Consider the following 15,970-nt stretch of genomic DNA (forward strand, 5'->3'; position numbering starts at 1 on the left):
GATATAACAGTTAACTTAGCATCTCTAACATAATCTTGGCAATAGCTGAGAAGATATTTAGTTTAGTTAAGGAAAGGATAGGTCAAGCTGAAGGTAGTTATACTAAGAGTAGCAGGGCTATCGCAGGAGAAGGATGGTGTTAATTAGGAGAAGCCAGGCTCGCGCAGTGAGACAGAACTCGCATGTGAAGCATGAGTTCCATATTTCATCGTTTTTGGGAGATCCATTTGCGATTGGGACTATAAGTATTGCGTTTGTAGCGTGGGTGATTGCTCTTGGGGGGTCGATCGCTGTTGCTTCGTCGTCCGTTTCGTTTCCCCGGTTTTCATGGTGGAGTATAGTGTACCAGATTCTTGTTTTGTTGACGCTGTTTGGGATGTACTGCATGGATTTGGTGGACTACTACCGCACGTTTCTGACTTGTGCAGTTGGTGTAGCGTTTGTTTACACGTCTAACAGTACGAATAGTATCGTTTACAACCAGGGGTCGAATAGTGGTGCTGCGGCTGCGGGGTTCATCTTACTTTCCATGATTAATTTGGTGTGGGTGTTTTATTTTGGAGGGGATAACGCATCGCCAACGAATAGATGGATCGACTCTTTCTCGCTACGTGGTATCAGACCCTCGGTAGTGGAAACGACCATGGGTATCGCCAGATCTCAAAGGCTGCCCCCAAAACCCGTTTATCCTTACCAATACCAGGAGGATTTGCGTTCAAACTCGCTGCACGATTTGCAGCACAACAGCGAAGACGAGGAAAACATCGAACGTACTGGGAATTTGTATGCCCCAGAACTTCAATCTTCCACCAAATACGTTTCGTCCACGGTTCTTAATGGGTTTGAAAATACGGATCATTCTTCCTCCAAGCCAAATCTCAATCTGGACTTGGCTGCACCAAATACAGCTACTTTCAATACACAGGCTAGCAACTCCTTCATCACAGATACCACGAATGCTAATACAGACACGACGATGGGAGATACGTTGGGCTTGTACAGTGATATCGGAGATGAACTCAATAGCTTCCCATACACTGCAGAAGCACTTTACACCTACCAAGCCGATGAATCGGATGCTTATGAAATATCCTTTGAACAAGGTGAAATATTAAAGGTTGGAGACATCGAAGGAAGATGGTGGAAGGCAAAGAAATCAACCGGACAAACAGGTATTATCCCAAGTAATTACGTCAAACTTCTCGACGGGAAATAGCCTTAAATTTTCCACAACTAACATTACCTTCATTTTGTATCATTACACACTTTTATTATTCACGTTATTCATATACACAAATATATCTTTTACTACACGACCAATACAATAAATTTACCACCAATAAAGCGACACCGCATTCACTTTCATGTTATTTAATCAGAGGCACAATCTATTTATCTATTTATTTATCTATCTATCTATAGATATATATATGCAAATTCAATAGAATGGTGACCAGCCCATATAAATGGTAGCCAAACTTTGAGTGTCTGTAGCACTAGCTAATAAGTCTTGCACTATTGCCTCAACGCTTAGTCCTTCGCCATATAATTTATTCTCAACTCCATTGAGAGCTCGGATGGATTCGTCATTGTTATTCTCTTCATTGGAAAAGCCATTAATTCTCGACGCATTTATGCCATTATTGTTATCATCATTCTCACCAACATCCTCAACATCCTCATCATCATCATAATCAACTGCTATTTTTGCCTGAAGTTTTCGTTTTTTCAATGGTGTCATTTTCCATGAATACAACGGATCCCATTTTAATACATTCAAAACACACATAACTCTTTCCTTTTCGTCTTGCAAAACTTTAAACACTCTTTCACAGTTTTTCCGGAAAACACCTTCCACACCAGTTACACCAAATCCATTTACAATATCTCTGGTTAACCTAAACGGAACTAGTTCGGGAATAGGGAGTAATTTTCCTTGATCAAATGCTACTCCAAGATCAATATGTATAGGTTCTCCTGTCTTTTTATCTATAAGTATATTGTTGAGGTGTCTATCTCCCAAACCAAGCAGGTAACCGACAATAGACGTAGTAACAACTCCTTTTGTATAGCTTAATCTTTTATCGTACCATTCATGAGGCTCAACAAATGATTGGAAAAAGAAGTTCCTGAATTGAGGTTTAATCTTTTCTGTAATACGTTCATAGGCTGCTACTCTCTCTTCAATGCTCTGATTCTGAACAGCTTTCATTATTTTTCTAGCTTTATCGAAACTTAACTCATCATTCAAATGAAGATCAAGCAAAATGTTATGCAAAGGTATGGAATTCGCCACAAATTCGATGATCCCAGCCCGAGGTCCCAATGGAATTACTTCATATGTTCTTATCCGTAGTTTTTGCTTCCTGGTTTCTGTATTAGCATTGAGAATTTTGTTAACCTGCTTGAAGACCTGTTCCATAATTGCATCCTGCCTCAAGTCGTCATTACTTCCTTTCAACAGAACACGATGTTTTGAGCCATCCGATAGAGTGAATGTTGCAATTTTCGGAAGAGATAGACCAGAAGAGGAAATCTGTACCACAGGATCAATACTTGTGATATACGGACGGTCTTTTCTTCTTCCATCTTGAGAACACGATATAGGGAAAGGAACCGTTGGTAAAGGCAAATGTGCTTTAGGAAGATCTTTTAACCAGTAATTCCCAATATTGAGATTTTCCAGTTGAATAAACTTTGTTTTGGGAGGGAGCTTATAACTTGCCAGTCCAACAGACATAGAGCAAAAATCTTTGATAGGAACAGTAAACTCAGAACCATACTTTCCGTTATCGTACATGTCCAATGCAGTAACAATCCGATTAGCAATATCAACTCTTGCTTTTGTGATAGGATCGATGACACTGGATTCAGAATCCTGAAAACTCATCGATAACAATGGATACAAAGTTTCATAAGGTAGCTTGTATAACATTCTCTTTAGAGTTAATTGTAATGTATCTTGGAAAGGCGACCCTAGATTTGTGAGCTTCGATGCCATTTGGTTGACCCAGGGTAGGAACTTATAGCTAGGAATAGTACCAATTTCCTTTTGAAGTTTCGAATTAATAATATTATCATGAGAAAAAGAGAACCATAGACTACAGAACTTGTCCATAACCTCATCATCTTTAGCGTTGGAGTAAACTAGAACTGTCAAAAAGAAATGTAGAGCATGGGAAACAAAAGAAGTTCTTGAATTTACTATCTTATTATATCTATCCTTGTCATGTTGAATTTGGAGAGTAATCCTGTTATAATGCCTTTTAGCCTCCTTTCTCTCAATTTCTCTCAACTTGGTATTTTTGAATATTTTGTAAAGTTCGCTTTGTTCTTGACATGACTTTTCAATCTTATCTTTTAAATTTAAGAGCTCATCTTCTTTCACTCTTTGACATTGTTTATAACAAAACTCCGCATATGAATAACATATCGACGATTTCATATCGTGATCGCTGATCTCTGAAAGTTCGCTTTCGTAACGTAGAATATGGTCTTTGTAAATAGTATCAGAGCTCCTATGTTTTGAATGAGAATACCATGCCACCAGCTGGCTGTCAATAACAATATCAGGTAAAATAATATATCGCAACCCATCCGGAAGTTTTGCAGAAATACTTTTGACTGTTATCTTATCCTGCAGTAAACTCTCTAACATTTTAATAGCAATTGCAGACTCGTTAGTTTTCCAAAGCATCCTTGCGGATTCAACAGTTGATGCTCTTTTGCAAGAAAGGGTATATATATCGTTTACTTCCCTGTTGGGCAAATCTGTCAGCTTCAAAACCACATTTTCCAAGAGAATGGCACTGTTAATTATATCTTGTTGTCTACCTTCAGATCTCAAATACTCACACATATGAACTAAATTGAGTACCGTAGCTAATTTAAAAGTTTGAGTAGGACTTGCATTATTTTCCCCATCATCGTAGTTTTTAGTTTTTAACATTAAAAAATGATGTCTTGTCCAGTATTGAATATCCTGGCAAGTAGACGGTACATAATCAGCGTTCATCAATTCATTTTCGTGCAATTTGGAAAGATTTAGGAGTACATCACCATCGATTGATTCGATCTTTTTCAACATAGATATAGAACGTAAACATTCCAGAATATCCAAGTTTGTTTGGTTATCTGTAATCAAAGAAGATGAATTTACAACTCTTAAAAGATGTTCATCTAAGTCTACAACAGAGTTATTACTATAGCCTTTTATTATTGCAAAGGATGTTTTAGCTAGCGAATCCAATTTATCCGGAATAGGTAAGTCCCATCTGTTCAGCTTAAGGGACCAATTGTATTGTTCTTCAGTGAAAGTTGAATGTTCAATGTTATTATCAAGCATCATTGCTAAACCTGTAAATCCATTAGAAGAGGCAACCGATGCAAAATCAGGTAAACTGGACATCCTCCCATTTCGTACAGCCTCCTCGAATTGTCCGCTGTTAAGGGCGAAATTATTGAAAGAGTCGAACTTCGTTTTCATTATCAAATTCAAAGAAGAGGACAAGGATGTTGTTAAAGGCAGTCCATAAAACATGTCATTTTCCTTTATTGGAGAGTAAATTTCATACAGTTCCTCTATTTTTGGTGTGTTATCATGAATTGTTCCTTGATACTCCTCATAAAGCATCAAGGCAAAATGATTCATCTCAAGATCTAGCAATATCGGTATAAGAGAATTAAAGTCGATCTTTTTGTATAGGAAAGCCGCTTCGTGTATGTCATTAAAAGCCATACCCCGAATTAATAAAAACATATGCACTAGAGTTTTGGTTTTAGGCTTGTAATCTTTAGTGTCTTTTAACAAGCCAATTTTATTAAAAATACTTGCCAAAAACACTGAGCGTTGTTTCGGAGATCTGGCCAACAAAAGTTTAACAAGACATTCCAAAAGGGTTTCACATAGATCATCCGCCACGCCAATAAGTGATAAAAGAACTCTGAAGGATGGGTAATTATCAATGACTAAGCTCAGGATATGAGACAATATACCACCGATCCATTTGCTATATTCACAATATTTGTCCAAAAAGATCTCATGCAGGAGTTGTTCATCAATCATACAGCTTATTGCGCCATGACATTCCTCAAAATTACTAACTGTGATAGGAGTAAATGCACTAATGTCAGGATATTCTTCCGACTTCAGTTCCGAGATAACATTCCGGTCAGTTAAAACAATGTATAATATATTATCAAGCAAAAACCTTACTTTTATATTGTCTGAATTTTTATGATAGCTCCAAAGAGTCTTTAGCATGATGGGAAGATCAAATTCTAGATGTATCGAAGAGTTTTTGCTTGTTACCAACTCTTCGTATGACCTTTCACAAAATACTTCGCCTAACAATTTCCCGGCCCATTTCTTTACTGAATTGCAAATTCCTAAACCATGATCGAGTATATGGATTAGGTTAGAAATAACATTTTGAGATATTTCTTCCTCCACAGGCGAGGAATTATTATACTCAAAGTTATCAAATAAATCCGATAAAAGAAAAATTGTTCTGTCATTCATAATATCTAATGTCAGTACAGTTTTAATATCATTGAAGCAGAAAGAACCTCTCTTTTGAATCAATAATTCATAGCATGTCACCCACAGGCTCCTATGATTTAAGTATTTCGAATTGAAAAGTTTTGGATTCATGATAGGCAGCAGTGTTGTCGTCACATCCGTATTTTCTGTATTCTGAATACAAAACCTGAATAACTGGAAGAACGAGCGTTCAATAGATATATCAAGACGCATAGCACAATCCAGTAGATCCATTATTAATGACTGTACCTCCAAGAAATGACCATCATTCAGTAAGTTTGCTATTTCTAAGAGAAGGAAATCAAAATCTTTGAATGATGAGAGTAGGTTTTCAAATACTAAAACTAAAAGAGCAATTTGTCTGATAGTATTGATCTTCTGATCAACTAGCTTACATTCGGAGAGATCTCTCAAGAGCCTTTGTATCAGATAAGCAAATTTTGATTCGTCGATCATATCAAATAAACCCTTCCCTTTCGCTACCTTATATATTGTAGCAAAGGGAACAGTGACGTTATTTTTTATTTGCGTGTAGCCCAAGGTATTGCTTGCGAGCAGATTCTTGAATGTACTATGAATGAATATCTTTTTCCACACAAGTATTACTGTACTCAGGTTGGAAAGATCTGTGAATTTGATCAAATAGTACACAAAGTCTTCAGGTATATTGGAAAAGATTTTGACAAGCCTTTTTCCGAGAACGTCTTCAAGAATATCAAAAATCAGATCTTTTACACCATTGTCAATATATGATAAGGCTATTGTAGGTGCTATAGCTTGGTTCAGTAGTTTTTCTTGTTTAACATTCAGTAAGGTTTTCAAATGATCTATGATGAAATAATATGTTGAAGACTTGGCAAAAAAAAAGGCTGTTAATTCCAGTTGATATTTAATACAGAAATCATCGAATTCAAATCCAAAGAGGTCGACTTTCCATATAGTTGGTTCATATACTCTAGACTTCGCCGATTCATCAAACCATTGGCTGATTATGGAAAATCTGCATTGGTGAAAAAGTTCTTTTCCATTATTTAATTGTCGATGAGATGATATTAATGTGATAGATTTCTTCACATAATGAGTGACATATTCAATATTTGGACTTTCTAACAAGTGTAAGATAACATTTGTTAAAAAATATTCGTTAATATTTGATAACTGAACACAAGTTAGCGAATAGAATGATGTAGATTCGACTGTTATTTGATGAGAACTAAACCGTTGAATTACCTCTTTGAATAAGATACGCTGATTTGTAACTCCCACTTTATTGGCATAATTTTTCAATTCAGGTACTAACCTATTGATCAAGTATTTCGGCAATCTATTGATACAGCCGCTTAATATTTGAAAAACCCTTTGTTTACCACCAGAAATAGAACTTTGAGAGAGATTGAAATTCTCTAACAGATGTATCATGAAGCGGGAAAGCGTAAAGAATGAGTGACAGCTACAAAATGATACATCTTCATATTTTTCTATTATCCAATCAAAAATGTCATTACAGTCTCCAGCTATAACATCTTCACGATTCTTCATTATCCAGTATTTAGATATCAAGCTCAAATATTCGATAAGGACCGTCATACATACAGAAGATGTATCATAGCCAGGAACTAACAAAGTTGAACCCAAAAACTGGGTGAACTGTTCAACGGCGTTCTCGCTAAAGTTCACTTCGAGTCTATTAATTGAGTTAATGAAAATCTGAAGAGCTTCCAAAAGCAGTGCTGGAGGTAGATCTTTAAACAGTTCAATAAATATTAGTAACGGTTCAAGAGAAGAGTCAGATAGCGAACAAATATCAAGCATGAATTCTAAAACCATTTCGAAATTGTTGACAAAAGACTTCGAACTCAAGATTGGCTTTGGCGATGAGCTGGCAAAGTCATCCAAATCAGCGTTGAAATCCAACTCATTTGTGATTTTCTGCTTAAGAATGGTGAGAATGTTTTCTGTTGGAAGCGCTTCCAAGAAAGTATAACCTAATAGAGAATTCTTGATCACTTTTGCATTTTGAATTATGGATAGTAACGTATGATTCTCTTTGTAATCAATACTTGACTCAAAAATAGTGAAAAGTTCATTAAACCTCACCACATAGTCCCGGTAACTTTTATCTCCAACAAATGTTTCAATAACTCTTATAACAACGGTTGATCTTACTAAGAAGCTGTATGGATTGACATGATCGTCCAGCAGCTCAAACAGTTTGTACAAAAAACGTATACGCTCAGGTTCGTCTGTCAACACTATTGCATATGATTCATTTGTTAAGATCTTAGTTCGAGGCTTTATAGAGTAACTTAACAAATGCTTCCTTTCATGTGCTAATTGCATCCAATTTCTATGAAAAGCCGACCCTTTGTTATCGGCAAGTCTACGAAATGACACATGTTTTTTACTAGTAAGCCAAGATGCAAATATATCAATCTGTATGGCACTAGATTCTATGGTGTAAAGTTGGTCCCATTTTGAATACAGCCAGCCATATATAGATTTAATAGCGCTCTTTCCCATTTGAAGGTGTTGGACATAGCCGTATAAATTCATCCAAAATTTGAAAGCTTCATTACAAAGAATAGCCGGACCGTTAACATCAGATAACAAGAATAAATCTTGAAAATGTTGTAGAATATTTTTGTCTTCAAACACTATATCATGATTCTCAATCAAATTATAAAATAAAGCACATGCGATCTTGCATTTCTCCTTTATCTTCAATAGTGGGATAACAAGCTTAAAAAGTCGCATTAATTCGTCAGTGGTAAAAACGATCTCTTTTTGTGCACATAATGTCGTAAAACTTTTCAAACACCAAACCATTAAATCAGGATCTTTAGTACATGACATTAATGAGTCTTTCAGCTGTAATATATCATTCTTATTACAATCGAAAATTGAGAGGTAAAATAGTGTGAGTTGAAGCCCAGAGATTTTTATTTTATTATAGCTGCTTTCCAAGCAATTACAAAGAAAGTCATTGTATGTCATCGAATCTTTCAGCATATGAGAGAAAGAGTCTTTGACTTTCCGTCTTTTAAAAAGAAGAGAACCTCCTGTAAGAGCATTCTCTTGGTTTTCCACGAACTTGTAATTTACATCAAGCAATATCGTCATGGAAAGAATAAAATGCCATGGATCCTCTGTCTCGACATCATCAATTATTTGGATATTTGGGAAATTATACCAGTCGAACTCTGAATAATTTACAGCGTCGGTTGTGCCAAGTCCATCAAAGGTTAACTTCAAGGTATCCATTTGTTGTAAGGAATGTTCTAAATAACTTTGGAGAGCACGAAAGATATCAGTTTTGCAAACAAAGAGATGCGATTTATCTGCACCCACCATAAGAGGGACGTTGTTATGTAAAAGTTCGGATGTCATTAAGTTAAATCGTGAGATCTCTTTCAAAACACTATCATTGCACACTTTTACATTCAACAAATGGTTCATAGTTTTGTATATTAGATATAGAGTTTCTTGAAAATATAGCAAATGTAATTTAAGCACTGTCATATTTATCAATCCCATCACGATCTTGGTATTAGAATTTTCTTTTGTTACCAACGATAAGTATTTATTCAACATTCTTATGATGGACCCGCCAATTTCTTCCATTCCGATAGTATCTAGCCCCATTAGTGAGAGAAGTATATTTAGAAAATTAGTGATGATCTTATCGTTGAGCGTAATGTCCAAGTAACAAGCCATTGACTCGCATATATTGTTTATCAATGAGATCCAGTGTTGTAGATCAAAATTATGCTCAAATACGGGGGAAGAACTGAGGGTGAGCAATGCATAAGTCAAATGCTCTGCGACAGATGGCACTATTGAAAGTGATCCATGTCTGGTCATTAGTTCGAATAGCATAAATGATAGTAGCTTTACGTGCTTCGGTTTGAACCTATTGCAGCACTTTTCAATGAATAATCTTAGTGCATACGCAGTCGAGTTCAATCTATCTTCCTGAAGGTCTAGCCTACTGTCATTATTTGCTTGAGTTTGCAATTTATCATATTTGACCTTCTCTAATTCGATAGTATTAACCAATGCATCTATAATTGGTGAGAATGCCTTTACCGTTATTTGATCTGGCGATGTCTTTAGTACAGAATTTAAGTTTTCCAAAGATTCCTTGCGTTCTTTCAACTTTTGTGAAGATAGCCCAGAGATGATAGAAGATACTTCATAGCTCAAACTCATTGCCTTGGCTTCCTTTGGTCATGTCGTTTGATGTATCCCTTCGCCGATTCTTGAAACCAAAGCTTAAAATCCGTAGAAATCTAGTAAATATATATAGAAAGATTGATACCAATTCAAAACAAAGAAGAGATGTGTATATATTTGGTATATACGTCAAAATTGTCAAAGAAAGAAACTGCACCGAAGGACTACTAGTGCAGTAAGTCTGTAATCATATTTTCGGGACAGTTGATTGTAACTAATACTCCAGATTTATTCGATCTAAATATTGTTTAAATTTACACATAAAATGACTATTATTTTTAAGTAAAGTTGAACTTGGGTTAATTTAAACAACAACACCAGAGTTGGAAGCAATTCTTGGCCACAAATCAGCACATTCCTTACCGACTGGACCAGTAACAGCAGAACCCTTCATTTCACCCTTTGGGTTGGCGATGACACCGGCGTTGTCTTCAAAGTACAAGTAGACACCGTCCTTTCTTCTCCAAGCCTTGGATTGTCTGACAACGATAGCTGGCATAACCTTCTTTCTCAATTCTGGCTTACCCTTCTTAACGGTAGCCATAACCATATCACCTAGAGAGGCAGCTGGCAATCTGTTCAATCTGGAACCAGAACCCTTGACGGCCATGATGTACAAGTTTCTGGCACCAGAATTGTCAGCACAATTCATGATGGCACCAGTTGGTAGACCTAACTATTTGAAAATAATGACACACATATTGCAGTGTATAGAAAATTGTTAGTAAAAATGTTCCATTAATTGATTCAAAGAACAGAGATAGATCATGAGCATAGACTCTTTTGTGATTAACAAGCGCACCAGTTAAACCGCAGATATATAGCATAGTAACATGCCACTGCAAATTCAGCTTTCACTTGACAACTAGCTGTAACCATATTTTATGATATGGAAACATAGACCGCTTTTTCACACAGATCTCTACAGTTTGAGTTCAACTGTTCATCTTGATCGATATACTACCATAGGATAGATAACGCACATAATATAACCATATTATGATGAACCCTCACGTCTGTTTTTTTTTTTTTTCAAACTTTATCACATTCGATTGTATTGGGGGTTACTTTCATTCGTTGGTATCCTGGTGTTTTCGCTGGTTGATTCATACGCTTGTCTAATGCCTTTCTGGATTTCTTGATCAATATATCACATTCTCATTTCACTCCAAAATCCATCTCTGTTCTTCTGGTTCTTCAAATTAAGTGTTCTTTTAACATACAGAAATTCTGAATTTAGTACCTTGAGCACCGTTACCTGACATCTTTGTTGTTTGCTAGGGTGGATTGGTCTATTACACTCCTTCTTCAAAAATCCGTATACCTTACACAAAGCCTCAATAATAGCTATAACCGCATCTAGTTTTCTAAAGGCTTGAAAATTATCAAAACCTACCATTTGGAATTTCGATACCTAAGGTACTCTATTCCTGCCCTCACCTCCATCACCATTGATATTTTTTTTCCCAGTTCTTTCCTAACTAGGAACTACGTTTGCGTTTTCTTCCAAATGATATTTTGTAAAAAAATATTTTGTAAGTGTGTATGGGTGTTGAAACAAAACAAACAACAGTCCCGTAACATAAAGTAGCCGATGAGCATGTAGGGGGATATATTATAAAGAAACGACTAGGTACGTATATTACATACATATCATGGGTTGCACTGAAGAATCATTATTTTGGAAGCTAAGGAAGAGTTGAGGAAAAGGACATAGAAGAGTGTTGATTTATTCTTCTAATCCAAGGAATTTCAAGTATTCATTGACTGTACCTATTTTGTTGCTGGACTGGTAGTGTTGGAGCTCTTTTACTTTGTTTTTTGAAATATAATATAAAGGTTACGTATTGATAAACTCTAGACCTTATTTCGATTAAGATTTATAGTAGTACAGTTCTTATTCACATAGTTTTGGGAGGCGTTATTTACTCCCTGATGCAAGACGTGACAGCAAGGATACTTAACTGGTTAGAACTTTAAGAATGGAAGGTGGAGAAGGAGAAGGAGTAAGGAGCATTGGATCAGCGTTATCAAACTCCGTTGATGCAATGGCGCATTTGTCAGATGGTAATGATGAACACAGTATAGTGGAGGTGGGAGAGCAAACTGAAGGGAGTCGACAAGATGGTGTTGATGATGAAGATGGGAGCATTGGTATGGGCTCACGTCGCAGGCGTATAGACCTTGGCCAGAACGAGACGGATACTGAGACTCAAGTAAGAAAGATAAGGCGAATAAGCTCTGAAGATGATGAAGGTAGTGATGTGGTGGACGTTGAAGATAACGACGACTTAGAGGATGGCTCTCAGTCAGATGACCAGCAACCTGTTGAAATACTTGATATTTCGCAGACGAATGCAGCCACTGCTGATGGTACCGATCAACATCAACAACAGGTGGAACAAAATGGCTCTGATGGGAATAGTGATGAAGGGAATGAGTCTGAAGATCTTAAAGTATTGACAGAAGAAGACCAGATAAGGGCTCAACAGGTCATTGAAGTTGATGATGAAAATGACTCTGAAGTCGACTACTCAAAAAAAAGCACATCTGAGATGCCATTAGAAACAAAAAAGGCAGCGGATTACGTTTGTCCTATATGCATGGAACCGCCAGAAGCCGCCCTTGTAACTAAATGTGGGCATATATTTTGCACGACATGTCTGTATGGTATGATCAATAGTTCGAAAGGTAATGGTAGAAAAAATGGGTTGTGTGCGTTGTGTAGAGAAAACGTTAGACCTCAGGAACTCCGGTTAGTAATAATGAGGAAGCAGAGAATAAGAAAACCTAATTAAATTATTTTTGAGACGCCCAAATTCGAAAACATCACCCAACGGGGTGTACAAGAAGTACTTGATGCCTCTGCCCTAAGATGCCTGCCCTGTGTCACTATAATGACTGATTGATTGATTGATTGATTTTTTTTTTTCATTCTGCCGGACAGATGTCAGTCACAAAACGCAGATCCAGATGTGACAGCCCAGGCAAATAAAAAGGTAAATTTTAACTTTTATCAAGTATGAAAGAAGATATACCTAGTTATACAGAACGTTTGACAGCCGGTGTGATTTCGTGCATTCCTATTGTTACCAATTTGTTTCTATCTCTAAATAAACTCGGACCATAATCATAATAAAACATTCGGATGACATATAACTATAACACATCAACTACAAAGCAGTTTCAATGCAAGCCAATCCCTAAATACAAAGCCGAAAAGAAAGAGCCCAAAGCTTCGAAACAGGACGAAACAGGTACGTCAAATGGTAAAAATACACTTACGGCACTCACGCCTCAACAGTGCATGAATTATTATTACAAAAAGAAGCCGGCACCTTATTATCTTTGGTCAAAGACTTACAGAGTGCGACATAAACCTTTGCGGTTAGATCGTTTTCCAGATTCAGAGTTACGCAAAATTCGTTGTGGGGCCTTTGTTGGTCATCAAGATCATAGGTGTGACTACTGCCCATTCCATGGTATAAAGCATGGTCATACTTTGCATCCAACCCTAAATTGTATTTGTCGCTTTAAATCTGTCGCACCAAGCCCATTGAAACATGATATAACAAAATATATGGTCACAAAGACTGAACCATTGTTCAATTATAAACACGTGTACTTCAACACAGGTAATAGGCAAATTGATAGAATAATCAGTCATATGTGCATGAATAATGCTAACAAAAAAAACTAGTCGTAAGAATATTCAATCCGCCATTGATCTGACTTTTGTTATAAAACGGAAGACAAAATTGTCGTCACATATTTAAAACTTAGTAGTTGGATATACTTAACTACAGTTAATTTTTGGACCAATTGCTCTTTTTCAATTGAAATGGAATACTTTTGTTAGAGAGACAAGTTCTGCCTTGTTCGTTAAATAAAGTTTACTCTTTTATCGATTACAGAGCATAACTAATGGGCATAAGAAGAAATGAATTTTGGAATCTTAGATCTTGTGAAGCCCTAGACAGTGTTCGGTTATTCTACAAGAAAAAGACCGTTATTGTCGATACCGGCATAAGAACTGAAATAATACAGAACATATATAACTTATAATTATCATATTTAGGATTTGGTCACGTGATTGTTGATCTTCTTCAAAAAATATTGTAGGAGCTTTGCTTCTTAAAGAAATATTCAGATACAGGAAAGTGGAAGGTATATAATGCTTAACCTGAATTGTTCTGAAAGACACGTTATAGTCAACGGAGTTCCATCCTTCAGATTAAACGCTTGGATCGTCGAAACCTATATAGAGCTAAGCTCGAACTTTAAAATACTTCAGTTTGAAAAGCACAATGGATGCGAGTGCTGAAGGTAATGCTTCAAAGAAATACACTTCGCAACGTAGAACTATTGATATATCATCGTCATATGACCGACTTTACTTTTTAAAGAAGCACGGATTGGACAAATCTCTATATATTGAACCGGAGAGTTCATATAACGCAAACATTCTGCCACCTGATTCTTATGGAATACATGGTAATGGTATTAATATGGCTACGAAGTTTACCCATCTATCGTCAAATAAAGTGAAACATGTTATTCCTGCTCTTACATGGACACCAGAAGGAAGAAGATTGGTTGTGGCGACTTATAACGGAGAATTTTCATTATGGAGCGGGGCTAGTTTCAACTTTGAAAGTATTATGCAGGCACATGATAGCGCTGTTACTGTAATGACATATTCGCATACAGGGGACTGGATGGTGAGTGGAAGCGCAGATGGTGAACTTAAGATCTGGCAACCCAATTTCAATATGGTTAAAGTGATGGATCAAGCTCATATGGAATGTGTAAGAGAAATTTCCTTTAGTCCTACGGATCAAAAGTTCGTCAGTTGTTCTGACGATAACGTTCTAAAAATATGGAATTTCAGTAATGGTCAACAAGAGAGGGTTCTCTCGGGTCACCACTGGGATGTGAAATCGTGTGATTGGCATCCAAAAATGGGGCTTATTATATCAGGTTCTAAAGATAATCTAATAAAGTTTTGGGATCCTCGTAGTGGAGGTTGTGTATCTACAATGTTAGGATTCAAGCATACAATCATATCAACAAAATTTCAACCCAAGCAAGGAAACCTGTTTTCAGTAATATCGAAGGATAAAACCTGTAAAGTTTACGACATACGACAACAAGCTAAGGAACTCTTTAGTGTTCGTGATGATGTAGATTACATGACATTGCAATGGCATCCAATTAATGAAACCATGTTCACTGTTGGTTGTTATGACGGTTCCATCAAACATTTCGATTTGTCTCAAGAGAACCAGCCAAATAAACCAACGCATAACATTCCTTATGCGCACGAAAAGTGCGTTACATCTTTAGCATATAGTCCTATTGGACACATAATGGCCAGTGCTTCCAAAGATCGAACAATCAGATTCTGGACAAGATCTAGAGCGGTGGACCCCAACGCATTCGATGACCCAACATATAATAATGAGAAAGTCAATGCATGGTACTTTGGTATCAATAATAATATCAACGCTGTTAGGAATAAAACAGAGCATGGTATTGCTTTGCCGCCCAATGAGGACGAAAATGAAAATGAAACAAATGAAATTTCTAAGAAGATCGAAACAGAAAGAGGGCCAACTATGCAATTACCTGGTTTAGGTTCAGGTTTACCTGGGTTAAGTTTTTAGGTTTCTTATAAATATTTAATAGAACTAGAATAGGAGGAACAAAAAAAATAAAGCATGGTAAAAGTTCTGTAACTCTTACAAGCTTATATATATATATTATATTGGCATAGTTGTGTAACCTGAAACTTAGTCTGGAACTCCTACCAACGATTACTCAAGTGATATTGAACAGCAAAAAAATCTATATCTTTATTATCATAATCAACAAATCTATCCTTGTACGTAATTTTTCACCTTATAATGAGAAATTAAATAATAAGAGTGAAGAGAAACACATAGTTATAAAAAAAAAAAAAAAAAATTACAGGTACGAAACGAAAAAGGTGTTGGGGTCATTAAAATCTTCGGTAAACTCTTGGTGAGTAAAACTGAAGAATGAAAGGTCATTAAAATTAAATTCGTTAAGAGGAAGGGAAAACAGAAACAGAAACAAAACAAAAATGAAAACCAAAAACAAAACAAAACAAAATAAAATAAAAAAAGACAACTGAAAAGGTCGTATGCGCGGGTATCAAGCATACTGTATCGT

At 36.3% G+C, this 15,970-nt stretch overlaps 6 protein-coding genes across 6 annotated transcripts; 4 read left to right on the top strand and 2 right to left on the bottom strand.

The window, feature by feature from the left end:
* Positions 1–133: 133 nt before the first annotated feature.
* Positions 134–1,216, top strand: SHO1 (osmosensor SHO1; the record flags this gene model as incomplete). The annotated part of the gene is made up of 1 exon (XM_022821401.1): positions 134–1,216. One exon carries the CDS (start codon positions 134–136, stop codon positions 1,214–1,216), a length of 1,083 nt encoding a protein of 360 aa, XP_022677766.1.
* A 222-nt stretch (positions 1,217–1,438) lies between these two features.
* TEL1 (DNA-binding protein kinase TEL1) lies at positions 1,439–9,751 on the bottom strand (the record flags this gene model as incomplete). Its single annotated transcript, XM_022821402.1, has 1 exon — positions 1,439–9,751. One exon carries the CDS (start codon positions 9,749–9,751, stop codon positions 1,439–1,441), a length of 8,313 nt encoding a protein of 2,770 aa, XP_022677767.1.
* A 328-nt stretch (positions 9,752–10,079) lies between these two features.
* On the bottom strand, positions 10,080–11,040 carry RPL23B (60S ribosomal protein uL14; the record flags this gene model as incomplete). The annotated part of the gene is made up of 2 exons (XM_022821403.1): positions 10,080–10,451; positions 10,999–11,040. The coding sequence occupies 2 exons, from the start codon at positions 11,038–11,040 to the stop codon at positions 10,080–10,082; spliced, it is 414 nt and encodes a 137-aa protein (XP_022677768.1).
* Positions 11,041–11,757: 717 nt separating this feature from the next.
* On the top strand, positions 11,758–12,573 carry SLX8 (SUMO-targeted ubiquitin ligase complex subunit SLX8; the record flags this gene model as incomplete). Its single annotated transcript, XM_022821404.1, has 1 exon — positions 11,758–12,573. One exon carries the CDS (start codon positions 11,758–11,760, stop codon positions 12,571–12,573), a length of 816 nt encoding a protein of 271 aa, XP_022677769.1.
* Positions 12,574–12,923: 350 nt separating this feature from the next.
* SPR6 (Spr6p) lies at positions 12,924–13,475 on the top strand (the record flags this gene model as incomplete). Its single annotated transcript, XM_022821405.1, has 1 exon — positions 12,924–13,475. The coding sequence occupies one exon, from the start codon at positions 12,924–12,926 to the stop codon at positions 13,473–13,475; it is 552 nt and encodes a 183-aa protein (XP_022677770.1).
* A 607-nt stretch (positions 13,476–14,082) lies between these two features.
* On the top strand, positions 14,083–15,441 carry PFS2 (cleavage polyadenylation factor subunit PFS2; the record flags this gene model as incomplete). The annotated part of the gene is made up of 1 exon (XM_022821406.1): positions 14,083–15,441. One exon carries the CDS (start codon positions 14,083–14,085, stop codon positions 15,439–15,441), a length of 1,359 nt encoding a protein of 452 aa, XP_022677771.1.
* Positions 15,442–15,970: the final 529 nt, after the last annotated feature.

Source organism: Kluyveromyces marxianus, chromosome 7 (genome assembly GCF_001417885.1).
Source record: "Kluyveromyces marxianus DMKU3-1042 DNA, complete genome, chromosome 7".
In the NCBI taxonomy this organism is placed as follows: domain Eukaryota; kingdom Fungi; phylum Ascomycota; class Saccharomycetes; order Saccharomycetales; family Saccharomycetaceae; genus Kluyveromyces; species Kluyveromyces marxianus.